This window comes from Salvelinus namaycush, chromosome 34 (genome assembly GCF_016432855.1).
Source record: "Salvelinus namaycush isolate Seneca chromosome 34, SaNama_1.0, whole genome shotgun sequence".
NCBI classification, from domain to species: Eukaryota; Metazoa; Chordata; class Actinopteri; order Salmoniformes; family Salmonidae; genus Salvelinus; species Salvelinus namaycush.
The window spans coordinates 3095967-3119976 of NC_052340.1; the positions used below are offsets into that span (position 1 = coordinate 3095967).

Consider the following 24010-nt stretch of genomic DNA (forward strand, 5'->3'; position numbering starts at 1 on the left):
TAAGGCGCACAATTGGTACAGCGTCGTTAGGGTTTGGCCGGGGTAGGCCGTAATTGTAAATAAGAATTTGTTCTTAACTGACTTGCCTAGTTAAATAAAAGGTAAAAAAAAAAAAAAAATGTTGGGGGCTTGGCTTATCTTGTTTTAATTGACTTTAAGAGTGAAACAACTAGAATAGTCTACATGTTAAAGAAACCTCCCCATCCATCTCCAAAGATCATGGACCCATCATGGCTCGATTCTGTTGATATCTCTTAAATTAGTATTCAGCGATGCTGACAGTCTTCGCACACACAGCAAGTCCAAAAATCCTCCAACAGCAAACACTTCGCCCAAACTCTCACAACGTCGCTGGGACCAAAAGGCTCCTTAACAGCTTTTACCCGAAAGCCACAAGACTGCTGAACAGTTACTCAAATGGCTACCCAGACAATTTACATTGACACCCTTTTAAAAAAAAAAAAAAAAGAAGTTTTTTTACAAAGACTCTTGCTTGATGTACATTCACTGGACTCTAACTACACACACACACAGAGTAGTAGCAGCAGTGTATCTATGCATAGTCACTTCACCCCTAGCTACAGTGCATTCAGAAAGTATTCAGACCCCTTGACTTTTTCCACATTTTGGTACGTTACAGCCTTATTCTAAAATGGATTAAATAAATAATCTCAATCTACACACACAATACACCATAATTACAAAGCGAAAACAGGTTTTTAGAAAGTTATAAAAAATAACAAAACTGAAAAACCTTATTTACATAAGAATTCAGACAGACTCGAAATGGAGCGCCGGTGTATCCTGTTTCCATTGATCATCCTTGAGATGTTTCTACAACTTGATTGGAGTCCACTTGTGGTAAAATCAATTGATTGGACATGATTTGGAAAGGCACACACCTGTCTATATAAAGGTCCCACAGTTGACAGTGCATGTCAGAGCAAAAACCAAGCCATGAGGTCAAAGGAATTGTAAGTAGAGCTCCGAGACAGGATTGTGTCGAGGCACAGATCTGGGGAAGGGTACCAAAAAAATGCCTGCAGCATTGAAGGTCCCCAAGAACACAGAAGTTTGGAACCACCAAGACTCTTCCTAGAGCTGGCTGCCTGGCCAAACTGAGCAATCTGAGAAGGGCCTTGGTCATGAAGGCCTGACAGAGCTCTAGAGTTCCCCTGTGGAGAACCTTCCAGAAGGACAACCATCTCTGCAGCACTCCACCAAATCAGGCCTTTATGGTAGAGTGGCCAGATGGAAGCCCCTTAGTAAAAGCCACATGACAGCCCACTTGGAGTTTGCCAAGAGGCACCTAAAAATGACTGACCATGAGAAACAAGATTCTCTGGTCTAATGAAAGCAAGATTGAACTATTTGGCCTGAATGCCAAGCTGGAGGAAACCTGGAACCATCTCTACGGTGAAGCATGGTGGTGGCAGCATCATGCTGTGGGGATGTTTTTCAGCGGCAGGGACTGGGAGAATAGTCAGAATCGAGGGAAAGACGAACGGAGCAAAGTACAGAGAGATCCTTGATGAAAACCTGCTCCAGAGCGATCAGGACCTCAGACTGGGGTGAAGGTTCACCTTCCAACAGGACAACAACCCTAAGCACACAGCCAAGACAACGCAGGAGTGTCTTCAGGACAAATATCTGAATGTCCTTGAGTGGCCCAACCAGAGCACGGACTTGAACCCGATCGAACATCTCTGGAGAGACCTGAAAATAGCTGTGCAGCAAGGCTCCCCATCCAACCTGACAGAGCTTGAGAGGATCTGCAGAGAAGAATGGGAGAATACAGGTGTGCCAAGCTTGTAGAGTCATAGCCAAGAAGACTTGAGGATGTAATCGCTGCTAAAGGTGCTTCAATAAAGTACTGAGTCAAGGGTCTGAATACTTATGTAAATGTGATATCAGTTTAATTTTAAATACATTTGTAAAAAATTTCTAAAAACCTGTTTTTGCTAGGTCAATATGGGGTATTGTGTGTAGATTGACGAGAAAAATAACAAATTAATCAATTTTAGAATAAGGCTGTAACGTGGAAAAAGTCAAGGGGTCTGACTACTTTCCAAATATACATAATTACCTCAATGACCTTGACTAACCCGTAACCATTGCACATTGACCCAGTACCGGTACCTCTTGTTTATAGCCTCATTGTTTCTATTTTATTGTGATACCATTTCTCCTTTAACATTTATTTTACCAGTTAAGTAGACTGAGAACACATTGTCATTCATAGCAATGACCTGGGGAATAGTTACAGGAGAGAGGAGGGGGAATGAATGAGCCAATAGGAAGCTGGGGATGATTAGGCGGCCATGATGGTATAGCAAATTTTTCTAACGTACTGTTAAAAAAAAAATTGTTTTTTTTGAATTGTAACCATCCACAAATTCCAAATCAAATAAAACTCGTTACGACTTCGTCCCGTCAATTACAACCATGAACAGATATAAATGGGAGAGAGAATTAATAATTCATAATTTCCCATCCAGTCTCATCAACAGCCTCTGGGGAACTCGTGTCATGATGGCATCTTCACACCTGCAACCAGCAGGCAGCCATGCATGCAGCTCTGTATTTCACACCATCACATAGCATGGAGGGAGAAAGACAGAGAGGAATGGGAACTCATTTCTCTCTACAGTACAAGGGCAAAATTACATTCAAGACATTTCAACGATACAAAACATTTCAGGAGACCAAAGTCGAGTTTTTAAGAGTCAGTCATTTCAACAGCGTCAACCATCCCGTGCTCACACGAGAGACGGCTGGATAAAAATTAAAAATTGAGCAACTGCAAAGTTAGGCTATTCCTAAGGGCAATAGCAAGCATTAAATCCATCCATATGAATTACAATTCCCTCATATCCAGTTCATTATGCAAATGAGAATGCATACAGCTAAAATTCCAGGAACCTGTGACATTATGGCCAGACAGTACAGTACTTCTGATGAATGGTTAACTTCAGAGGGAATTAGAAAAACATGACACTGATTAGAGAGGGTGCCATATTCCATATTGTTTCCCCTCTTGACTGAGGCTTCTCTTTGTGGCGTGTCGCTAATAAAAATACAAAAAACTCACTTGGCATGGGAATGTGGCGAGGTGCTCTGAATACAGAGATTGGGTGGGTGTGTGGGCTAGGGCTGCTGCAGCTACACAACACAGCTATGTGATAAACCTCTCTGCATATACTGAGTAGTAAGCCTACAGCGGCCTCTTGCCCTATAGTACCTAACCAATCCTTCGCTAGAGAAAGTCTGGACTTTGGATCCTGGATACCCATTTGGCTGGAATTAGCTGACACTTACATTGGACAATAGAAGTGTTGTTCACTGTGCTAGATACTATTTTTATTGCATTGAAATAGACATTACGAGAAATATAATATAGGGGCTGAGATGATTTTTGAATGACCACTCCTTCCTCTGTCCCCCATAGATATAACATCTGTAAGGTCCATCAGGCAAGTATTGAATTTCAAGCACAGATTCAACAAAAAAAGACCAGAGAGCTTGTCGAAAGCATCAAAGAAGGGCAGTGATTGGACGATGGGTAACAAAAACAAATCAGACATTGAATGTCTCTTTAAGCATGGTTAAGTTAATAATTATGCTGTGGATGATGTATTAAACCACCCAGACACAAAGATACAGTTGTCCTTCTGAACGGAGCTGCTTTCCACCAGACACTGGGAGAGGAATTCACCTTCCAGCAGAATAATAACCTACAACACAAAGCCAAATCTACACTGGAGTGGCTTACCAAGAAGACAGTGAATGTTCCTGAGTGTCCAAGTTACAGTTTTGACTTAAATCTCCTTGAAAATCTATGGCATGACTTGAAAACTGCTCTCTAGCCTTGATCCCCAACACCTTGACAGAGCTAAGCCGTTCCATTCACACACGAGCAACAGCGTCTGGTGCGCTCCAGAGTGCTTCTGCTAAGGGCTAATGACACAAAAAAAGCAAGCTTGTCACAGCAGCTACCGTCACACCAGTGGATGGATGAGTAATGCACTGCTTCAACGTCAGAAAGGGCAAGGAGGAGGACCAACAACATGGCAGCACAGTTAGGTGTACTGAGTCAAAGAAGTGCTGCATTCTGGGAGAAAGTGGGAGAGACGTGGGGGATGAATGATGAATCACCGGTCCAGGACAGGGTGTTAAAAACAACGAGGGAAAAGCTCAGAAGAGCACCGTGTTCCAGTTCTGTTGGGTAGATGTGTAATCTCTTAACAGCTGCTCAGGTTTTGAAGAGATTGGGAAGCCGAGCAAGAGCAGGACCTGGCGTCCGTACATTTCTCAGTTGGCCGGCGTCCAGACAGCCAAGCCAGGGGGAGCCTGCCCACTGAACAAGGGAAATAACGACGCTCTCCCTCTCAATCCAGCAACGCTCTCAGCTCCAAACTTATTTTCCTGACATTTAGTGCGGAAGTAAAGACGTACCCATACGCTACACAATGCAACATTACCTAGCATGCTCCAGGTCAATCAGCCATCAAAACGATGATACTAGTGTCAGCTAGGTGAGTCAACAGTGTAGCCAAGCCTTTTCAGCTCAGACAAAAACACCCGATACCTACTGAGTAACAGAATTTGAAAAAATTACAGACCCAACTACTGCAGCGGACAATAGAAGTTGACAGCCAAAATGAATCTCGCCGTGGCACTCTCTTAAGAAGACAGATGTGGTTAGGCCTAGTCAATTAAACCCAGCCACTCTCCTGTAGTGTTTTCTTCTTAATATGCATGGCCTACATTTTTTTTACCACCCCCTTTACAAATTCAAATTGATGTCCCTTTGCCCCGCCCCGCCCCCCTCCTCCTCTGCCTGGCAGTTCTGTTCCTCCTCATTATTTGTAGTTGACCCAATTTCTCCAGGTTTGATCCACTCCTGCAGCTTGGTGGGTGGGTGAGGCTGACAAGCCAGCAGACAGGTTAGCATGGCTGCTTTCAATGTGTCTGGCCCACCACCCTGCCAGACTCAAAGTCCACAGGGCTGGGATGGATGGATCGTAGAAATAGACCTACTGGAACTGTAAGTCATTGACTTGTATAGGAACGTCCGTTTTAGTAATCCCAATTCTATGGGATGGACAGACAGACTAGATCTCCTCCCAGACAGCTAGCTAGTTGACACGGAGTCTGGGACAAAGCTGGATGGACACGGACCGAGAGCAGCAGGCTTATAAAAAGGACTTCTAAGCATTGATAACAGATAGGTGGGTGAAGTACTTTCTGGTGATTGGATAAACTGTGGCTTCACAAAGCCACTAACAGACACTACTTGACAGCCAAGCTACTCAGTCAAGTAGCACAAATGTAGCTTGGTGAATCTTTAGATTGATGTTAAGTGGAAGGGATGTCTGTTTATAGTGGAAGAATACAGAAGATTATAATCCTGTTTACCTACGTCAGCTATTGTGCTGCTTGCTGGGTGTCTGAAAATCTCAGTGAGGATGTTGATGGCGAAAAGCATATAAATGCCTTATGTAACCATATTACTTGGTGCAATAAGCACAATAAGTGGGGCCAAAATGGTTCTGTAATACCTAGACGTGATCCGCGGAGAAATCTAAGTATTCTCTGAAATGAGGTTACCCAAATGTACTGTCCGCCCTTCAGTAGGGCACTGTTGGAGTGCTGCACTGATGAACTATCAAGCCCAGTCTATTTCTATCATAATGGGCTTGTAGTGGGCTGATTGCAAGACAAGTCCTCCAGGTGCCACATAAGTCAATGCAGCCCCAGAAAGAGTCCTGAGCCCTACGGGCTTCCCTACGGGTGTCATTTGGGATGTGGCCCCGGTCTCAATGCAGTCGTCTTTGTCCCATTCTCTCGCCACTACTCCGCACCCTTCTTTATCAGTCGTGGTGAAAACAAGACGGCTGTTGTTAGAATCAACACCAGTGTCAGGGTCTGAGCTTGACCCTGGCATGACCCAGGCACGGGGAGAAGCAGAGTGTCAAACACAGTTTGTTTATTTAGTGCAGTATCGTTGCTTTGGACACACACACACACGAATGCCATCCAAAATAAGGCATCAACCACTCGATGAGAATCATTGCCACATTTCCCTACTCCGACCCTCTGTAAACAGGCCTGACTGGGCAAAAATCACACAAACACACCACCTAAGAAGTGAGTGTGTAAGAACAAAAAAAGACCTGTCACATACAGTGCCTTCAGAAAGTATTCACACATTTTGTTGTGTTACAGCCTGAATTTAAAATGGATTAAAACGAGATGGATTTTTTTTAAAACACCTTTTTGTCCCCAATTTCATGATATCCAATTGGTACTAGTTAGTCTTGTCCCATCGTTGCAACTCCCGTACGGACTCAGGAGAGGCGAAGGTCGACAACCAAGCGTCTTCCCGAAACACGACCCTACTTCTTGACACACTGCTCTCGTAACCCGGAAGCCAGTCGCATCAATGTGTCGGAGGAAACACTGTACAACTGGTGACCGTGTCAGTGTGCATGCTCCCGGCCCGCCACAGGGGGTTGAATACATATGTCATCAAGATACAGTGCATTCGGAAAGTATTCAGACGCTAAATAAAACTGAAATACCTTGTATAAGTATTCAGACCCTTTGCTATGAAACTCGAAACTGATTTCAGGTGAATCCTGTTTCCATTGATCATTCTTGAGATGTTTTTACAACTTGGAGTCCACATGTGGTAAATTCAATTGACTGGACATGATTTGGAAAGGCACACACCTGTCTATAAGGTCCCGCAGTTGACCAAGCCAGGTCGAAGAAATTGTCCGTAGAGCTCTGAGACAGGATTGTGTCGAGGCACAGATCTGGGGAAGGGTACCAAAAAAATTCTGCCGCATTGAAGGTCCAAGAACACAGTGGCCTCCATCATTCTTAAAAGGAAGAAGTTTGGAAACACAGAGACTCTTCCTAGAGCTGGCCGCCCGGCCAAAATGAGCAATCGGGGGAGAAGGGCCTTGGTCAGGGAGGTGACCAAGAACCCGAAGGTCACTGACCGAGCTCCAGAGTTCCTCTGTGGAGATGGGAGAACCTTCCAGAAGGATAACCGTTGGCATGGAGAAGGCAGACAACTTTGTTGAGTGCCCTGCATCACTTTACTTTGTTCCACGGGTAAAGAAATGTCATCCTTCATGTGTCAAGCAAGCACTCCCTTTCCTCCCTCTATACAAAAAAATTAATAAATGAGAGAACCGGAAAACGCTGCTTATATAACCAAGATGGCTGGTGGCAACAGCGCTGGTTCTCATTGGAGCAGACCAGAGAGCCTGGCGTGTCTGTTAGTGATAGAACTCCTACCTCAATGGTACATCAAGATTGGTTCTATAAGTGCTAATAGGTTATTTCCAGGGCTTCTGGTTTTGCCCTCCTTTCGTGGCCAGACTCTTATTCATTCTTCCCAGCTAGGCTATCTAGCATTTTCATATCAATAACCGCTCCAGTCCAGTAGTAGAATCCCACCAATTGTTTGTCTTCCACTTTTTAAAGGGGCAACGGATAACCAACCCACTCACCTTGTGCACACCCTCGAGCACACAGAACAGGAGAGTCACTGTACCCGGCTCTGCATTGCCTACAGTACCATGATGTGTCAAACATCATGCAACACGACTCATCAATACAAAAATCACTTTACATAACCATTGGGAAATGGCTTGCCTCGGGAAGAAGGCCTGTCTGTGAGGTCCATGTACTGTACAAAAAAAAACTAAAAAATGTGCTTTGGGGTAAAATAGCATTCACATTTCACATCTTTACCTACATCATACGATATTATCTTAGGTTTAGATTCTGTCTTATTTGGTGGGGATATAGAACAGACAGGTAAAGCCTGTAACAACTCTGTACAGATACAGACGGGTATTGAGGAAAGCCTGTTTTGACTGATCCCTGAACTGAAAATGGAGGTCAGACAAGCTCTATTAACCCGTGCCTCCTCCTCCTTGCCCTCTCCCTGCCCCAGTGGGTGCCATCCAAGTGGCACAACAACGTAAACAAGGGTATTTGGACAAACTACCAGCCTTGTTTAGTCAAAACATAAGACCAGGAAATCATCTCTAAATTCACCATCTACGTGGTTCACAATCCTACATCATAGAATTCTAATTATATGGGTTTAACGCAATGCTTCTCACCTATGACAATCAATCTTCACTGAAAGTAGGCTTAGGGGCAAGATATGCAAATGGTGAGGAACTCAAGGGAACATTTAATCAAATCATCTCATTGTCTCTCAACAGGTGGAGGCATTCCTTTGTCCTACTACCTGTCCTTAGACAGACAATGAAAGAAGCCTTCCTTTCTGATTAAGCAAAAGCCTATCAGGAACATACACTGAGTATATCAAACATTATGAACACCTTCCTAATATTGAGTTGCACCCCCTTTTGCCCTCAGAACAGCCTCAATTTGTTGGGGGCATGAACTCTACAAGGTGTCCAAAGCGTTCCACAGGGATGCTGGCCCATGTTGACTCCAATACTTCCCACAGTTGTGTCAAGTTGGTTGGATGTCCTTTGGGTGATGGACCACTCTTGATACACACCGGAAACTGTTGAGTGTGAAAAACCCAGAAGCGTTGCAGTTCTTGACACAAACCCGTGCGCCTGGCACCCACTACCACAGGGGTTCCCAAACCTTTTCACTCGGGCCCCGCAATCCAGCATTGGGGAACATCCCGCACCCCTCCTTCATACGCGCCACATTTATTTCTACGGGCACAAGCACTGTTCATGACACAAACTGTTCACACCCCTCTTGTTGGCAGAGAGAAAATGTTGCTGGTTTAAAGCACATTTTGTCATTGGCTGCATAGAACATTTTGTCCCTTTTATAATGCAAGTGTTCTTGCAATTCTATACATTTTGCCATGTCTAATGTGTATTCATGTGATATTTTAGTCATAAAACATTACTACAAAATCTATTGGCTAAAAAACATAGCTAAAAACCATTAGCTGACATGGGCTAGTTGATCCGGACATTATCTAGAAGTTATAAATAGCTCTCTAATGTATGCAATGACTAACATGACAAGAGGAACTGATGATGCACTACCTAATTTGTAAATTGCACCTTGTGCATTCTACTATCACAACTTTCAAGAGTAAGTTGAAAGCCGGACTTAGTTCCTTAAAAAAAAAAAAGAGCAAGGTGTTCTTAATGTTTTGTACACTCAGTGTATCGGCTACAGCATGCAAGTAGGCTACACACAATATAACTAACAGGAGAGGAGGTGACAACACATTACAAAAGAGCTTTACGCAAAAATTGTCCGACATTGTTTTCGGGGGAAAATTCGCTTGGGTACGTCTGCGTCACTTACCGAAAATCTCCCCGTTCTTGGCAAACTCCGTCACCAAATAGAGCATGTTCTTGGTCTCCATTACCTGTGGAAGAGGGAAGGAAACAATGAGTAAGCGATAATCACACAGCAAAACAGATTAAGACCAACTTCAGCAATGACCTCGGTGCTGTTAAGATGCCAATTCATCTGATAATCCTTGTGCATGGATTCCTGGAACAGTATTAGGCTGGCCGACGCGGGCCTACCGAGAACCGCAGAACAGTCTTGACGAAAGGATCACAAGGAACAAATGAATGAATGCAAACTTGCACTGATCAGCAGAGTAAATGTTGAAAATGTTACACAGTAAAGGCTTATCCTGGCTGCACACAACAACAACAAAAAAAGTCATTATTTTTCGGAATTACAAAAATTACACAAATATGAGAGAATAGGAACGATGTTCTGTTCCATGGTTGAACGGCTCCTCCATTCCCAGTAGAGTGCCAGCGGTGTGTGTGGGAGGACACCAGGGTCTACATCCCAAATGGCACCCTATTCCCTATGAAGCGCACTTCTTTTGACCAGGGCCCTATGGGAAGTAGCGCACCACATAGTGAATAGGGTGCCATTTTGGGACACATCCCCTGGTGTCCTCCCACACACACCGCTGGAACTATCAGTACAGAATTAGCCAAAGAAAACAAAGGGATGAAGAGAGCTAAATTGAGAGAGAGAGGAAAAGAGATGCATTAATGAATCAGATACATTCACATAGAAATCCCCCAAAGTGGTGATTTCATGTAAATTCCCATCTGGGCACACTAACCCATTGCTCTGCACCCTTTCTGACCAATATGCCCCTGCCTCCAGGACTTTATCAAAGAACCTGTAGGGATAATCAATGTGACTTTCCCCAGTGCTTTCCATAACATGCCGACCACATGGGACTAATCATCCAAATTCTGCCAGAGTACTCTGTCAATGATACAAATGGGGAAATGACATGGATTGTTGTCCCATGTAAAGGACAACATTATAGCCTACAACTTCTCTGTGTTGTTGTGAATGCTTGATGGGGACAAATAGGCAATATATTGATGAAGGTGGGGATGAGGAGTTTATTTGAAACAGTGAAGTTGGGCGAAGAAAGAGCTGTGTGTGTGTGTGTGTGTGACTGTGGAAAACGTGGGTCTCTGAGTCCACTGAGGGGGCATCCTGTGAAGCAAAGAACCCAAAAGGGGGGGGGGGGGGGGGGGTGTTGGTTGTTTGGGGATGAGAGAGCGAGAAGAGAGCCGATGCCGAGCCTGCTGCCCTCTGTTCATGAGGCCTGAAAGGAAATTACTAATTGACCCAAGCCGTTTGAATGGGAGAGCTGTTGGAAATAATGATACACAATGATTACACAGCAATGTCTGGACCCGAGCCATTTGCTTGTGTAATAACAAACTGCTATTCACATTGCCAATGACCAAAGTGACCTAAAGTCTTATGTAATAAAGTGAAGTCTGGGGTGGGCTTTTCAGGTTGACTAGTAGGATCTCCTCTGATGATAGAGCTTGGCAGCTGAACATTGCTTTCCCCCTCTGCTATTAAACACGAGAGGCTGAAACCTACAGCACAGTTTGGGTGAAATTCTGTCAAGCACCTTGAAGATGCATAAGGGTTGGTTGTTTAGTCATTAACTCCATCAGACGTCAGTTCTGATATCTATGAAGGTCTAGGACTGTGAAGGCCAGGTAGATTGGAGATGTTTGCTCACCTATTAGAAAATATCCTGAATGACTGTAGGCGTTGCAAATGTATACAAAAAACAGTGGTGTAAAGTACTTAAGTAAAAATACTTTAAAGCACTACTTAAGTCATTTTTTGGGGGTATCTGTACTTGACTATTTCTTGACAACTTTTACTTCACTATATTCCTAAAGAGAATGATGTACTTTTTACTCCATACATTTTCCCTGACATCCAAAAGTACTTGTTACATTTTGAATGCTTAGCAGGACAGAAAATGGTCCAATTCGCAGAGAACATCCCTGGTCATCCATACTGCCTCTGATCTGGCGGACTCACTAAACACAAATGCTTTGTTTTTAAATGTCGTCTGAGTGTTGGAGTGTGACCCTGGCTATCTTGCTTAATTATTATTCATACTTTTACTTTTGATACTTAACTACATTTACTTTTGATACTTAAGTACATTTAGAATTTTACTCAAGTAATATTTTACTGGGTGACTTCCCCCTTTTACTCTAGTCATTTTCTATTAAGGTATCTGTACTTTTACTCAAGTATGAGAACTGAATTCCACCACTGACAAAACCCCAGAGGACCAAATAAAAAGTGAATGTATGTTGTATACTGCTTTTTTAAGAGGAGAGGTTTACCTGGTACAACTTGATGATGTGCGGGTGGTCCAACATTTTCATGATCTGTACCTCCCGGTAGATCTTCTCCAGGTTCACAGCATCTAGTTGGCTCTTGTCTATTATTTTAATGGCAACCTGTGGAACACAGAATACAGTGATGAGTCCCTGGACAAAACATTCAAAAGGATTCCCTTGAGGTCTTTTTATGTAAAGGAAAAGAAAAAATGCTTTTTTTGTAGGCCTACATTTTAAGTGTCGCTTAGACTGAGGAAGATAATTCTAAAGTCAAAAGGGGAAAAAAGTGGTAAGCAGTAGGCCTCTCTCTCCATAAAATAATTCCACAGCACTCTCAGTTCTTGCAAGGCAAGCAGAGACAACAACAAAAAAACTCCTCAAATGCTCTCCTTTGCACAAAAAAACTGTTTGCTGGAGGTAATCATAAACAGCTTTTATATTCTGTCACCCACACTGGGTGAGAGGTAAGGGCGGCAAACACTAGCAGAAGCTGCTGGAAAACAGGCCATTTCTTCATCCTTGCGAGAGTTGATTAACAGTGTCTCCATGTCATGATAACACGCAATATCCCAAGTCTCTCTCTCATAAACAGCATTTCATCACCAGGACTTGAAGAGATCCAAATGTCTGCGAGCCAAGCTCATGGAGTAAACAAAAGCGAGGGGAGGCCTTTAATCATTCCACTCTTATCTTACCCAACACAACGCTTGATTAGATACATAGCACTACACTAACGCTCCTCTTGTTCTTCGTTAGAAACAGAACATATTGACGCCTCGATCACACCTACAGCGTCATTGCGCAAAATGGTATGCAGCATCATCTGGATATTTGCGCAACAAAAGTTCAACATTTACCTTCTGCAACCATTTCTGTCAAGCCATCCACACATACAATTTGATGCATACGTCCGATATATCCAATGAGGTCAAGTAAGGTCGGAGGCATTCGTGAACTGAGGTCCGACTGATCGCAAGATCATAAATGAAAGAGACCAATGAAAAAAATGGAACAACAGGAGATGGATAGTGGTGTAATCATTATTGCACACCATAGCAAACAGTTGCAAACCGTTTTGTAACAGAACACATTTTGCAATGAAAACAAGAGTTTTTGTTGACAAATTCATGTAGGTCCCTTGCCATTTGCTTCTGTTGGCTTCCGTTTTGTGCAAACACCCTAGTTCTCCCATCGTTATCCTACTGACTGAATGTTTTCACGCAACATGGATAGGCTAGGATTTCATCCCAAATGGCACACCATTTACAAAATAGGGCGCTGCTCAAAAGTATCGCACAATGGGCCCTGGCCAAAAGTAGTGCACTACATAGGGAATAGGGTGACATTTGGGACACATCCTGGATATGGAGGGTCTGGACAACATGAAGGTCAGAGGGAGAGCAGCAGAGTAGACCTGTGTTCAGTGGCTTCGGCAGCCTCACAACATAAAATACAGTGAGGGTCATTCTAAGTACTGCACTGTCTGGTCTCTGCATGCTTATGACTCACGTTACACTCCGTAATGGTCATCAATTTGTATTCATCTGTGGTAGAGGGTGTCACATAATATGTTACTCCTCGCTTGTTTCAAAAACGTAGCTGGGCTTATGTTGGTCTTTGAAATGACCCGTGTGACTCGCTTGTTTAGCTGAGAAACGGTGCCACTGACTAGCTAAATAGATACATATGCTATATTCAGAGGAATAGCACAGGACAGGACTCCAAGTTTCAGCGCCGAAATTGTTTCATTTTGCACCTTCGAGAGCTCTCTGAGCTCAAAGCTAATGAAGAAAGATGACCCATCTGTGTCTATTTTAAAAACAAGCACAGTCACAATGGTTACTAGTCCCCCTGTGTAATCGCAGTAGAATAGAAAGCTCATGGTGTTCCAGACATTGATGTTGCCAGTCAGGTGATTCAATCCAAACATGTCCTTCAAATGCAATTTTAACAAAACTATAAGATCTTACGATGTATGTTTATGCAGCTCTACTCGGCTCCATACACATCCTCAAAGAAAACATTTATGAATGTATCACACATTTTTGTCATCCTTTTTAAAAGATATGACATTGCATTGGCCTATTCCAGATCCTTCATTATTAGACCAACTGTTTTGCTTTAAGAGAAAAGACTGACGAGAGAGACTATCTAGCTACATCCGTACTCTGCATTGGTCAGAAAGCAGGAACTAAGGACACACTGTGCCCCGTGATGTTGTGTTGCCAGCTTGCAGGGCAAACTCTCCCATTGAGCAGTAGACTATCAAGGTGACTGCCAATATTACAAGTTACTTCTCGTGTAGGCTGCTATCTTACTCGAAATATAATCAAGTGGGATGGAACAAGTTGGCCACGTTAGCTACCGCAAGCGATATGTGATCCAGCTGCCTGGGGAAGCAAAACAGTGGGAAGCACCTCGATACAACCTCGTTACGTTAGCCAACTGGCATATCACGGTGACATCCAGATGGAAACCAATACTATAAGTAGGGCTGTGACGATTATGGAATTTTGGGTAAAGATTAGGCCCAATTGTCATGCAAATGGACACGGTTATTGTCACATTTGTCATTTTAATAGAAAAATGTATTTAAGCTTTGAATGCATCATAGAAAAGTTGCTATGACATATACAATGAATAAATAACAGCTTTGGTGACACCGCTGTTCCCAAAATAAATGGTTTTGACCGCTTGGAACATTAGAAAATGATGCTTCTCCTCCCAACCGTGCCATTCTGCTCGTAAAATTATTAACAACTTTATCCACTTCTTGTAAAAATTAATAAGTGTTATTGGGTAAACTAGATATACTAAATATAACGCTGAATCACTCCTTCTCCTGAAAAGAGTAGTAAGACGATTATGCCCAATAAATTGTTAAGTTCACGGTTATTGTCCATAATTGTCGGTTACACAATAATTGTGCCAGCCCTAGCTACAAGTTATTTCTCCTTCGCCCATCGAAACAAACATCACTTTCTTTCTTAGTTTTAACTAGTGTCATGCTGCTATTGTTGCCAGCTAGCCAGCATAAACTAACTAGCTGGGAAGGGCTCATCAGGAGGACTGACTGAACTGAATCCATTCATCTCCACTTGACACAACTGCGCAACATACATCAACAATTTGGGCACCAGGCGTGTCCGTATAGCCTCTCCCTAGTCCACCCTGTCTTCCATCTGTTTCTGTAAACAAGCGCTGTAACATGGAAATACAGCCGTGTGGGAACCCTAACCCTATGAAGGTGTGTAGTAGTTTAACCTTTTTGTTTCTCGTAAATGATTTCTTGCTGATCTGAAAGATACGTTCTTATGTTTCCAAAACCATACCGCAAGCGATGCATGTTAATGTTTAGAGGAAGCGTCGTGGCTCAACAAAACTCCCCTGTAAGGAAGATGCCTTCGTCCAATGACTCTTATGTGTAATGTAATGGAACTGAAAGTCATGATCAAGGGCTATTAGCGTCTGTGAATGGAGTATGTACACAGCAGCTTCTTGATTGTCCCAAGAAGAGGCAACAAAATCACGTTATTATTGGGTTATGTAACTAATGCAATGCTGCATGCCCTAGATATTTATGTGGTTGTTTACACCAGTCAAATTCCAATGATCGAAGCTCGATGATGAGTTGGTAATTTGAATCCATTTTTTAGTACTAGGGAAAAAACCAAAACGCGCACGCAAGGTGGGCTCCAGGACCGAGTTTGAGAAGCCCTGGTCTGTGGGGTGGCTTGTTGAGCACATTATACATAACATTATACAAACGTCACACAATTGTTACTGAGAGTAATGAAGCAATGTAATGATCCATGGTCAAATAAAGGCAGTGTATTGCACAACATTGAGGTTACAAGGTGATAGGATAATGATGCGTCTCATGAATCAACTTCACGGTTAGGCGAACGTTCGCTACATCTAAAACTGGGTGACACCCAATTTGACTAGTTCACCATAGTCGGACAGTTTTGATAAACAAGTTATATAATAGTTGGTCTATTGCTTTCTTCATGTGTGGGTCAAAAGCTTTGCAAAAAAAGAGACTACCGTGTTTGCAACAAAGCAAGCTACCTAGGTGTGAAATAGTCTAAACATGTCAATGTCAAATGTGAACAGAATGAGTTAACTACAGAATAAATGTGCAAATATAACTTTAGATAGCAAGCTAATTTATAGCTGCAAAACAGGGGGTAAGTAACTAACGTTAGCTTGTTAGTTAAAAGGCAAGGTTGGTGTCCTTTGCAAGAGAATCACACGCTTATGCTTACTGTAGCTCACCGTTACCTAACATGCTAGCCAGCTAGCTAACGTGAATTTGCTCAGTACTCACCTCGGTCTTGGTAATGCGATGTCTAGCCAGCTTTACAACGGCGAAATTACCCTTTCCCAGAGTACGTTCGATATCGTAGAAGCCCACTCGGACAGGACCCCGGAACATCGATTTTTGGTGATTGTCAGCCATGACCATGCTGTATTAAATGTGGTTTGGGGTGAGGAGGTAAGGGCTCGCAACTTTAGCCTACAGATATCGAGGAAGGCAAAACAAACCGCCCGCTAAAATGTGTCTATTCAAAATAGACAAAGTACAATTCTCGGTCGCCCTGCCAGTTTGAACGTTAACAACCCTTCAGACCAACGAGACGACAGATGACATTTACGAGTGCCACGGGCTGTCACGCCACGTTCTCCAAAACAATAAGGCTATAATATTTCAGCTAGCTATCTCTATTAACTAAAGTACACGAGTTGACTTGCAGGAGGCATCATATTCTCTCGTTGACGTACATTGACGTCAGAGCCATGGGGTATTTGTACAGGGGGCGGGCCTCTGAAGCTGTTCCACGCTTCAGTGCCAATTCATTTCCAAGGCAACCTGACCCACCTCTAACGTCAACCGGTTACATTGCTATTCTGAAATGTGTTAGCTCGCCGCCCTGAGTGGATAGTTGACTTTGAAGTTTGGCCTGCAGGTGCACACATAAAGATTTTGTTACTCAGGGTCAAAGTGCAGGGACTGGACTGTGTGCCTTATTTATGTACATTTATACTAGCAAATTACTCTATGCATGCAAGTTGTTTTGATATGTAAAGTTGTGTGTGCAGCTGGGCTCTGACTATGGAACATATGCATGTTTATTCACAAAGCAAATTATGCATGCAAGTGATGCAACCACAAATACATCTCAGTACCAGAGACGTCACTACAGACCCTGGTTCGATTCCAGGCTGTATCACAACCGTTGATTGGGAGTGCCATAGGGCGGCGCACAATTGGCCCAGCGTCCGGGTTAGGGTTTGGCCGTCATTGTAAATAAGAATTGGTTCTTAACTGACTTGCCTAGTTAAATAAAGGTTAAATAAAGATGCTTGCCAGGTTTCCCAGCTATGCACAAAACGGCAAACATTCATTTGGATTATGCTGGATGGTGTGTGTTCTGCAATTCAGGTTTGTACATTTTGGATACAGGCTATTATGACGAATCAATTGGTTTGAGACTAATAAAATAATATAACAGAATATGAGCAAATTATGATCCTTTTTTTAACATACCCGTTGCACATCTAGCGATCAACATAGAATTTGAGTTAAGGTGCTGGAGTTCGAGACCAATGGAAAGACAGTTAAAAGATGACACGAAACAGCACCACCTGCTGGTTAAACAAACAATATGGAAGCCATAAGTAAGTACTTTTTGCAATAGTACAGTGAAGTAAGCTATATCTTACCAAAGGTTTTATGACTTAGAAATGGTCTATTTTTCTGTCTTCTTGTACACAAAAACACAATAAAGTCACATTCAAGTAAAACTAATAAAATAAAAACACTTATGCATGTCATTCATAGGCTTTATTTGTAGCCAGAGCAGTGTGTGCGATATTTGATAGGCCTACATGTCCAGCAAGTACATGTTTTGTTAATTAACCTATCGTGACAGCCTTACATGGAAAACTGTTGAGCGCAGCACCCCAAAAGCCTCTGCTGTCACTGCTAGATTTCCTGGATGTGCGAGTTCCAGATGTGCTTTCGGCATTTCCTGTCCGACATCCTTCAAGAACACTCAGCTTTAGCTACTTTTTCACAACACTCTAGTCAGCCCCACTTGAATATACAATGTACGCAAAACATATATTTTCTTGATTTTCTTCACAACATTGTGATAAATACAAGTTTATAAGACGAAGACACAGGAATAAGCAAATAAATGAATGCTACACGCTGTTATTCAACCTGGACTTTGGTGTAGCCATGAAAAGGCACATTAAAGACTATATCCAGCCAGCTCAAACTGATGTCATAACAGTGGAGGCTTTGGTAAACATCATTGGGAGGATCATCTCTCGCAGACCATTACTCAGCAGTATCGTGGGGTCAGACTTCTGTCATCCGAGTTTCCGAAGATATTGTCCTTTTCACTGACATCAGCCTCCACACAGGAAGCCTCAAATGGGTCTTCTTTGTACGGTTAATGGGCATACCCTAAAGCAAACACTTTATAATACCACGCAGGATCTGTCCGTCCTGTCTCGCATCACATGATGCCATACAACCCACCAGCAGGATATATGAAAGATGAATGAAGACACCAACAGTCAGATGCCCAGATGGCTCAATGGACATGTGGCAAAGAGAGAGGCACTGCAGGACAGCAACATTATTCATAGATCTCATTCTCCACCCATCCAGTCTCTTTGAGATAGTGCCGACTCTGGTCTTGGCAGGCCTCATAGATGCCATTGGTCACAAAGCCACTCTCTGTCACTGTCTCCTTGTTTGAAACATTCTCGTAATCATCACACTGGGTATGAAGAGAGGAGGCACAGAAGGACATCTTCTTGATTGATTTAGGTGCCATGCTCTCCAGATCGGCTGGTTGAAGCTTGGTGATGTCCTGGTAGGCATAGGGTCCTTGGATGTTGCAGGCCGCTGTGGACATTGTACCCCATTGCTCTTGCTTAGGGTAGCTGTCTGTTTGAGACTTTCTGCTGCATAAAGACAGTCACACTATCAGTTACAGAGGCATGTAGTGAGCCACACACACCTCCAGCATTGCCTACATCAAATACGGCATTCAGAACCACCTCAAAACAAAACATCTCTTAAGGCCCTCTTATGCTCTGTGACGTCTGATGTTGATTATGTTTCCAAAGCCCTCTTGTGAGCTTCCTCTGTTTAGCCCCTCTTATGTCATTTTTTGAACTTAGAGACTTTTTACACACTTTTAAATAATGTTAGGTGCCCTTGAAAGGTGCCTATCGTACAAAATGTGTTATTGCATGCTATTATTTAATGAAGCAAACAAGTATTACCTTTTGGCCGCCCGTTTATAGCAGAAGACTCCTGTAGCCACAAGCAGCAGCAGTAGAACAGGGATAGTGGCAAATAGAATGTAGGAGACATATATGGCATTATCTGAAAGAGTTACTGCAGGGAGAAAAAGAACATCAGAGGTAAGATAATGGTATTATAGCCTGGTCCCAGATCTGTTTGCGCTATCATGCCAACTCCTTGTCACTCATTGTCAATGACAAGGAGCTGACATGATAGCACAAACAGATCTGGGATCAGGCTAATGGCAGTAAGTTGGCACCTCACTATGAATACTTTTGGAAAAAACGTTGGAAAATAAATGAGGAGATTACTTATTGCATTTGGGACACAATGTACAAGGATCAAACTCAATAGACAGTGCAGATTTTTTACCTGATGATTCAGACAGTCCTATTTTTGTTTTCTCATCACTCACTGTAGCTGACGGGAGGTTTGGCATTAGAGATATAATTGGGGCAACTGGAAAACAGATCATGAACAAAACGTGTAAATAGACAGACACTGTAACAAAACGTGTAAATAGACAGACACTGTAAGTTCGTATGATATCCAAAAACGTCATATTGCCCAAATAAATATGTAGACTAAAAATAAGCAACATTTGTCTTCATCTGAGATGACAGAATGAGCATGTGTGATGCAGAAATGGGTAGACTAGTATAGTATGACTAATATGCAAATTAGCAGCCTACTAGAAATAAACTCCTTGGGTTTCAAGCAGCATCACTGGTAATCTATAATTGTACTATAGCCTACTGTAGGCTATAGTACTGTACTGTAGCCTAATGCATTGCCTCTATTATCTGGGAAGAGGATGAATTGAACGGGACTCTGACAAAGTTGTTCTATTTTACCCTCTTCAATTCTATTATATTGTGATTCATAAATCTTGACCACTAGATGTCATCCTATACATAGACACTTCGGCGATTGAGACTGGTGATGTCATAATAATGTTCGAGCTGTTGATCTCAGTATCAACAAATGACTAATCCCAAGGATTCACATATTTGACCTTAACAAAATCTAAATGTTTCTGTTAAAAATGTCAAAACATTTACATTTACGTCATTTAGCAGACGCTCTTATCCAGAGCGACTTACAAGTACATACATTCATACTTTTTTTGTACTGGTCCCCCGTGGGAATCGAACCCACAACCCTGGCGTTGCAAGCGCCATGCTCTACCAACTGAGCCACACGGGGCCTAATGTTAAAAACAATGTTTATAAATAGCACTTTTATGTAAGCGTAACTTAGTGAAATCATCACTTACTGTAGGACACAGCCAGGCCTAATTGCTGAACATTAAAGAAGGTAAGGGGAAGATATAATTCACTAAATTGATGGACAAAAATAACCATTAGATCTCTTTTTTTATGCAGACCTTTACCTATATTGAATGGACTCAATCACTGGTCTATGTGTTACGGTAAATGTGTAAAATCAGACCGTCACACTGGTAGGCTAAACGTGTGGAAATGTATAGATTTCCTGATTTTACACATTTACCGTAACATATGCACCAACCATATGTTTTGTGGTCCAATGGACTCTAAAATATCAGAGTCATAATACATTTTTTTCGCTGCAGGAGTGGGTTTACCTGTGTATATTGAATTCCACACCACAGTAAACAATGGCAACTTTTCTGTAAGAGAAAGAAAGAGACAATCATCAGCTGCAAATTAATGTGGACTATATTGATTCTGAATGATCTTTTTCTCTGGTTCCTTGGTGATAAGCTGGTATTCAATCAAAATCATACCATACAATATTATCTCCTTCAGCGGAGATAAAACTACAGGATTGAGATTGGATAAATGTAATGTAACATGGGTCATATTCATTAGTGCACACTGTTGCAAACCGTAACAAAACGTTTCGTCAACGGAAACGAGAGATTATCATTGGACAAATTCAGGTAGTCCCTCCCTTTTTCGGTACCTTTCCTGCCGTTTCCTGTCTATTGAATACAACCCTGGTTTAATCTGTTCATGTCTAAATATGGACACTATCAAGGACACCGGGGCCATGTTCAGAAGGGCACAATGTTGTGGAACGTTCAGATAGAAAAACATGATGTAGAACAAACATAACTCTCTGACATGTAGATTAATGAATCATGTCAGCTCTATTCATGACATTTCTATCTGCAATGTTCCACAGCGTTTGCCTACTCAAAACGTGTCCAGGGTACAGTTCACCTTCAGAATACTTGCAGACGAAGTTGTTCTTGGTGTTGCAGTTTTCATCGTTCCACTGGAACATGAAGCGCCCGCCTTCGTCAGGGAGGGCAGAGGGCTGATGGTAGAGCACCACACACATCTCGTTGCCACACGATGGCTCGTCCCAATGCCAGTTTCTGCAATGAGCGTGTTTTCCATAGGTCAACAACCCTATCAGAAATTCTCTGATAGTCAACATCATGCTTCTAAAAATGGACGCTCATCCTACTGATACCCAGTTTTGGGGAGTAGTGAACTACATGTAGTTCTGCTAGTAATTTAACTACATTTTGCAGTAGTTTGGTGGCATTTGAACTAAATTCAAATCAAAGTAGAGTTTTCAGTAGTTAATTACTTTTTTTGCCATGTAGTGGTGTAGCTAACTACTGGAACTACACATTATTATTTTTTGCAAAATAAAATAAAATATGGGTGAAATCGGCAATCATTTCCTTTCTTTTTCGGCCTCAGGCCTGCCTAATTCTCACTTGAAAGATTTATTTTGTGATTAATAGGATAAATGACACATTCTGTTAAAATCTGACTACAGTGATCTGTTATTGCAATTTGTCGTCTTGTGACACTTCGGATTTACATATGATAATTTTTCACGAAGTAGTTTGGATGTAGGGAACTACTTTTTCAAAGTAAACTATGTTTTTTTAAGGGTAGCTTTAGTGTAGCTTAACTTCTGCCAGTGTGAAGTAATTAGTACCTTGGTAAACTATATTTTCAGAATAGCTCCCTCGACACCACAACATTCATGGTTATTAACATTTTACAGATAAAATAGCAATGACCCTCAAAGCATGTAGACACCAACATATGTTAATCTACGATGCTCTTTGATTACTCTCAGACTATTGTGAGTCATGTGAGGTATCTCTATGGCCCTGTATTGTCCTGTGGTGTGCATGGCAACCGCTGCAGGGATCTCCTAGACATTTTGCTACAGGGATCTCCTAGACTTGAAACCAAAGTAAAACACAAGGACACCTGAATCTGGCCTTGCTGCCATCCAGCCAGTAGTACTGCGAAGGGCAGCCTATGGTAGTCATCCGGTGGCGTGGGCTTCTGTGCAGCCCGATCCAGAAGTCCCCATCAGTGGCCTGCAACTGCTGGATGAACCTCTCGACCAGACGCTGCTCATTGTCAGTCTCGATACTGAGGATCTCCCCCCCATCCGTTCTGCAGGCCTGGCTGGCATCATTGAAGGTCACCCTCCGCCGTGGGTCCTGGAAGTAGTTGATCCTGTAGCAGGGTCGCTCTGTGCCACGTCGGCAGATCCTCTGGCCTACAGTGTATCGCATTGGAAAATAAGAAATTGCAAATCAAGAATGCAAATCAAATTGCAAATCAAATGCAAATCAAATTGCAAATCTAAGCATGGCTAATCAAGATTGGCAAATCAGAATGGTAATTAATTGGAATAATGTTGCAAGTTGTTTTGCAAGATGTGAGGACATATGGCCCACGTATTAGCCTACATGAATTACATGATAATAGGCCTATGTGCAAGATCTCTTGATTTTATGTTGGCCTATTGCCATAAGCTTAAGAAATGTTTTATTGTTTTTCATAAGCGCTTGCATGTAACACTATGAATAGGCTGCATGTTATTATTTATTTATTATTACTCTCTTATTTTCTTTATTATTAGGGCCTTTATTAATAATGTTGCGAACCACAGTGATTAAGCTTTATGTAATATGGCCCACCTTGACTTTGCGCGTTGATTTTTGCACCACCTTTGGGCCATTGAATACCACATTGGTCTTGTAAATCTGTAGCCTACTTGGGAGCACAATACCCCATCTCAAAACGAATCATATTTTTTCCGACACACAAACCAAAATGAAAAGCCTGCCCTGGACAATGTAAAGGCCTATTGAAGTGAAATTTCGCAGTTACTGTTTTTTCCATGTAGCCTCCTATCCTAAAGCACCCGACTTTGAGCGACATTTGAAGTTTCTATTTAAACGTTTTAGTCGTCCAAAATCTTTCTTCTTTCGTTAGGCACTAAAGAATTTTTTTTTTTTTCGCACAATCAACAGGACGCAATATTTTCATGCATTAGATCACTTTGGTTAATCATACCGTTACTTTTTTGACAACGGGCTTTGACAAGTTTGAATTTTTTTCCCTGTAAACACTCACCATTGAGTTCAAATTGGGTGAATCCTGGTTGGCAGAAAACGGCGAGAACAATACCGAGCAGTTTAATAAAATCCATTTCTTCATCTTCACTAAAGCGTTCGCGTGAATTCGAGCAAATCCGTGGCTGCTCGTCAAAGCCGGAGAGAGGGAAACAATCGGATATGGTCACATCAGAATTAGGTCGAAGTGTTTTTGTAGGATCCGGTTTTTAAACCCCTCGTACTGCGGATGGCCTTTGATTTTGTGTAAGTCCATCCAAGATAAAAGTTTAAAGGAGGAATGCTTCTCATATCTTGCTATGTTTTTTTGCACTCATATAAAGGCATAATGACATTAGGCTACTCCATGCTGTACCCACACAATAATCAAAGTCACATATATTTGATAGGAATGGGAGAGAGACTGGAATGAAGGGATGTCTTTGTATGGTATGTTATACTGAGTGAGAGAAACATACATAGGATTGAACAAGTGTATAGTAAATATTTTCAATTTCACAAACATACACACGCGCCCGCGCCCGTGCACGTGCACACACACACACACACACACACACACACACACACACACACACACACACACACACACACACACACACACACACACACACACAC

The 24010-nt window shown here is 42.3% G+C and overlaps 2 protein-coding genes across 2 annotated transcripts in view; both read right to left on the minus strand.

Moving 5' to 3' along the window:
- LOC120028324 (serine/threonine-protein kinase SIK2-like) overlaps positions 1-16449 on the minus strand; it is a 56611-nt gene extending 40162 nt beyond the window's left edge. Inside the window, exons 1-3 of the mRNA XM_038973531.1 lie at positions 16012-16449; positions 11685-11801; positions 9337-9400 (exon numbers count right to left, since the gene is read on the minus strand). Coding sequence (XP_038829459.1) covers positions 9337-9400; positions 11685-11801; positions 16012-16149 — 319 coding nt within the window. The 5' untranslated portion in view covers positions 16150-16449. The remainder of the gene's footprint in view (positions 1-9336; positions 9401-11684; positions 11802-16011) is intronic.
- A 1061-nt stretch (positions 16450-17510) lies between these two features.
- On the minus strand, positions 17511-23551 carry LOC120028606 (layilin-like). Its single transcript, XM_038973818.1, has 7 exons — positions 23397-23551; positions 22236-22533; positions 21219-21376; positions 20618-20662; positions 19384-19470; positions 18990-19104; positions 17511-18665 (listed from the first exon to the last, which is right to left on the minus strand). Exons 1-7 carry the CDS (start codon positions 23470-23472, stop codon positions 18335-18337), a joined length of 1110 nt encoding a protein of 369 aa, XP_038829746.1. The 5' UTR covers positions 23473-23551; the 3' UTR covers positions 17511-18334.
- Between the last annotated feature and the right edge of the window lie 459 nt (positions 23552-24010).

Excerpts from the sequence above, each read along its gene's own strand:
- LOC120028606 (XM_038973818.1), bottom strand. The coding sequence starts at position 23,472 with ATGGATTTTATTAAACTGCTCGGTATTGTTCTCGCCGTTTTCTGCCAA. Across the intron at positions 19,105-19,383 it reads AGGACTGTCTGAATCATCAG|TAACTCTTTCAGATAATGCC; the intron begins GTAAAAAATCTG and ends TTCTCCCTGCAG. Across the intron at positions 18,666-18,989 it reads TATAAACGGGCGGCCAAAAG|CAGAAAGTCTCAAACAGACA; the intron begins GTAATACTTGTT and ends GTCTTTATGCAG.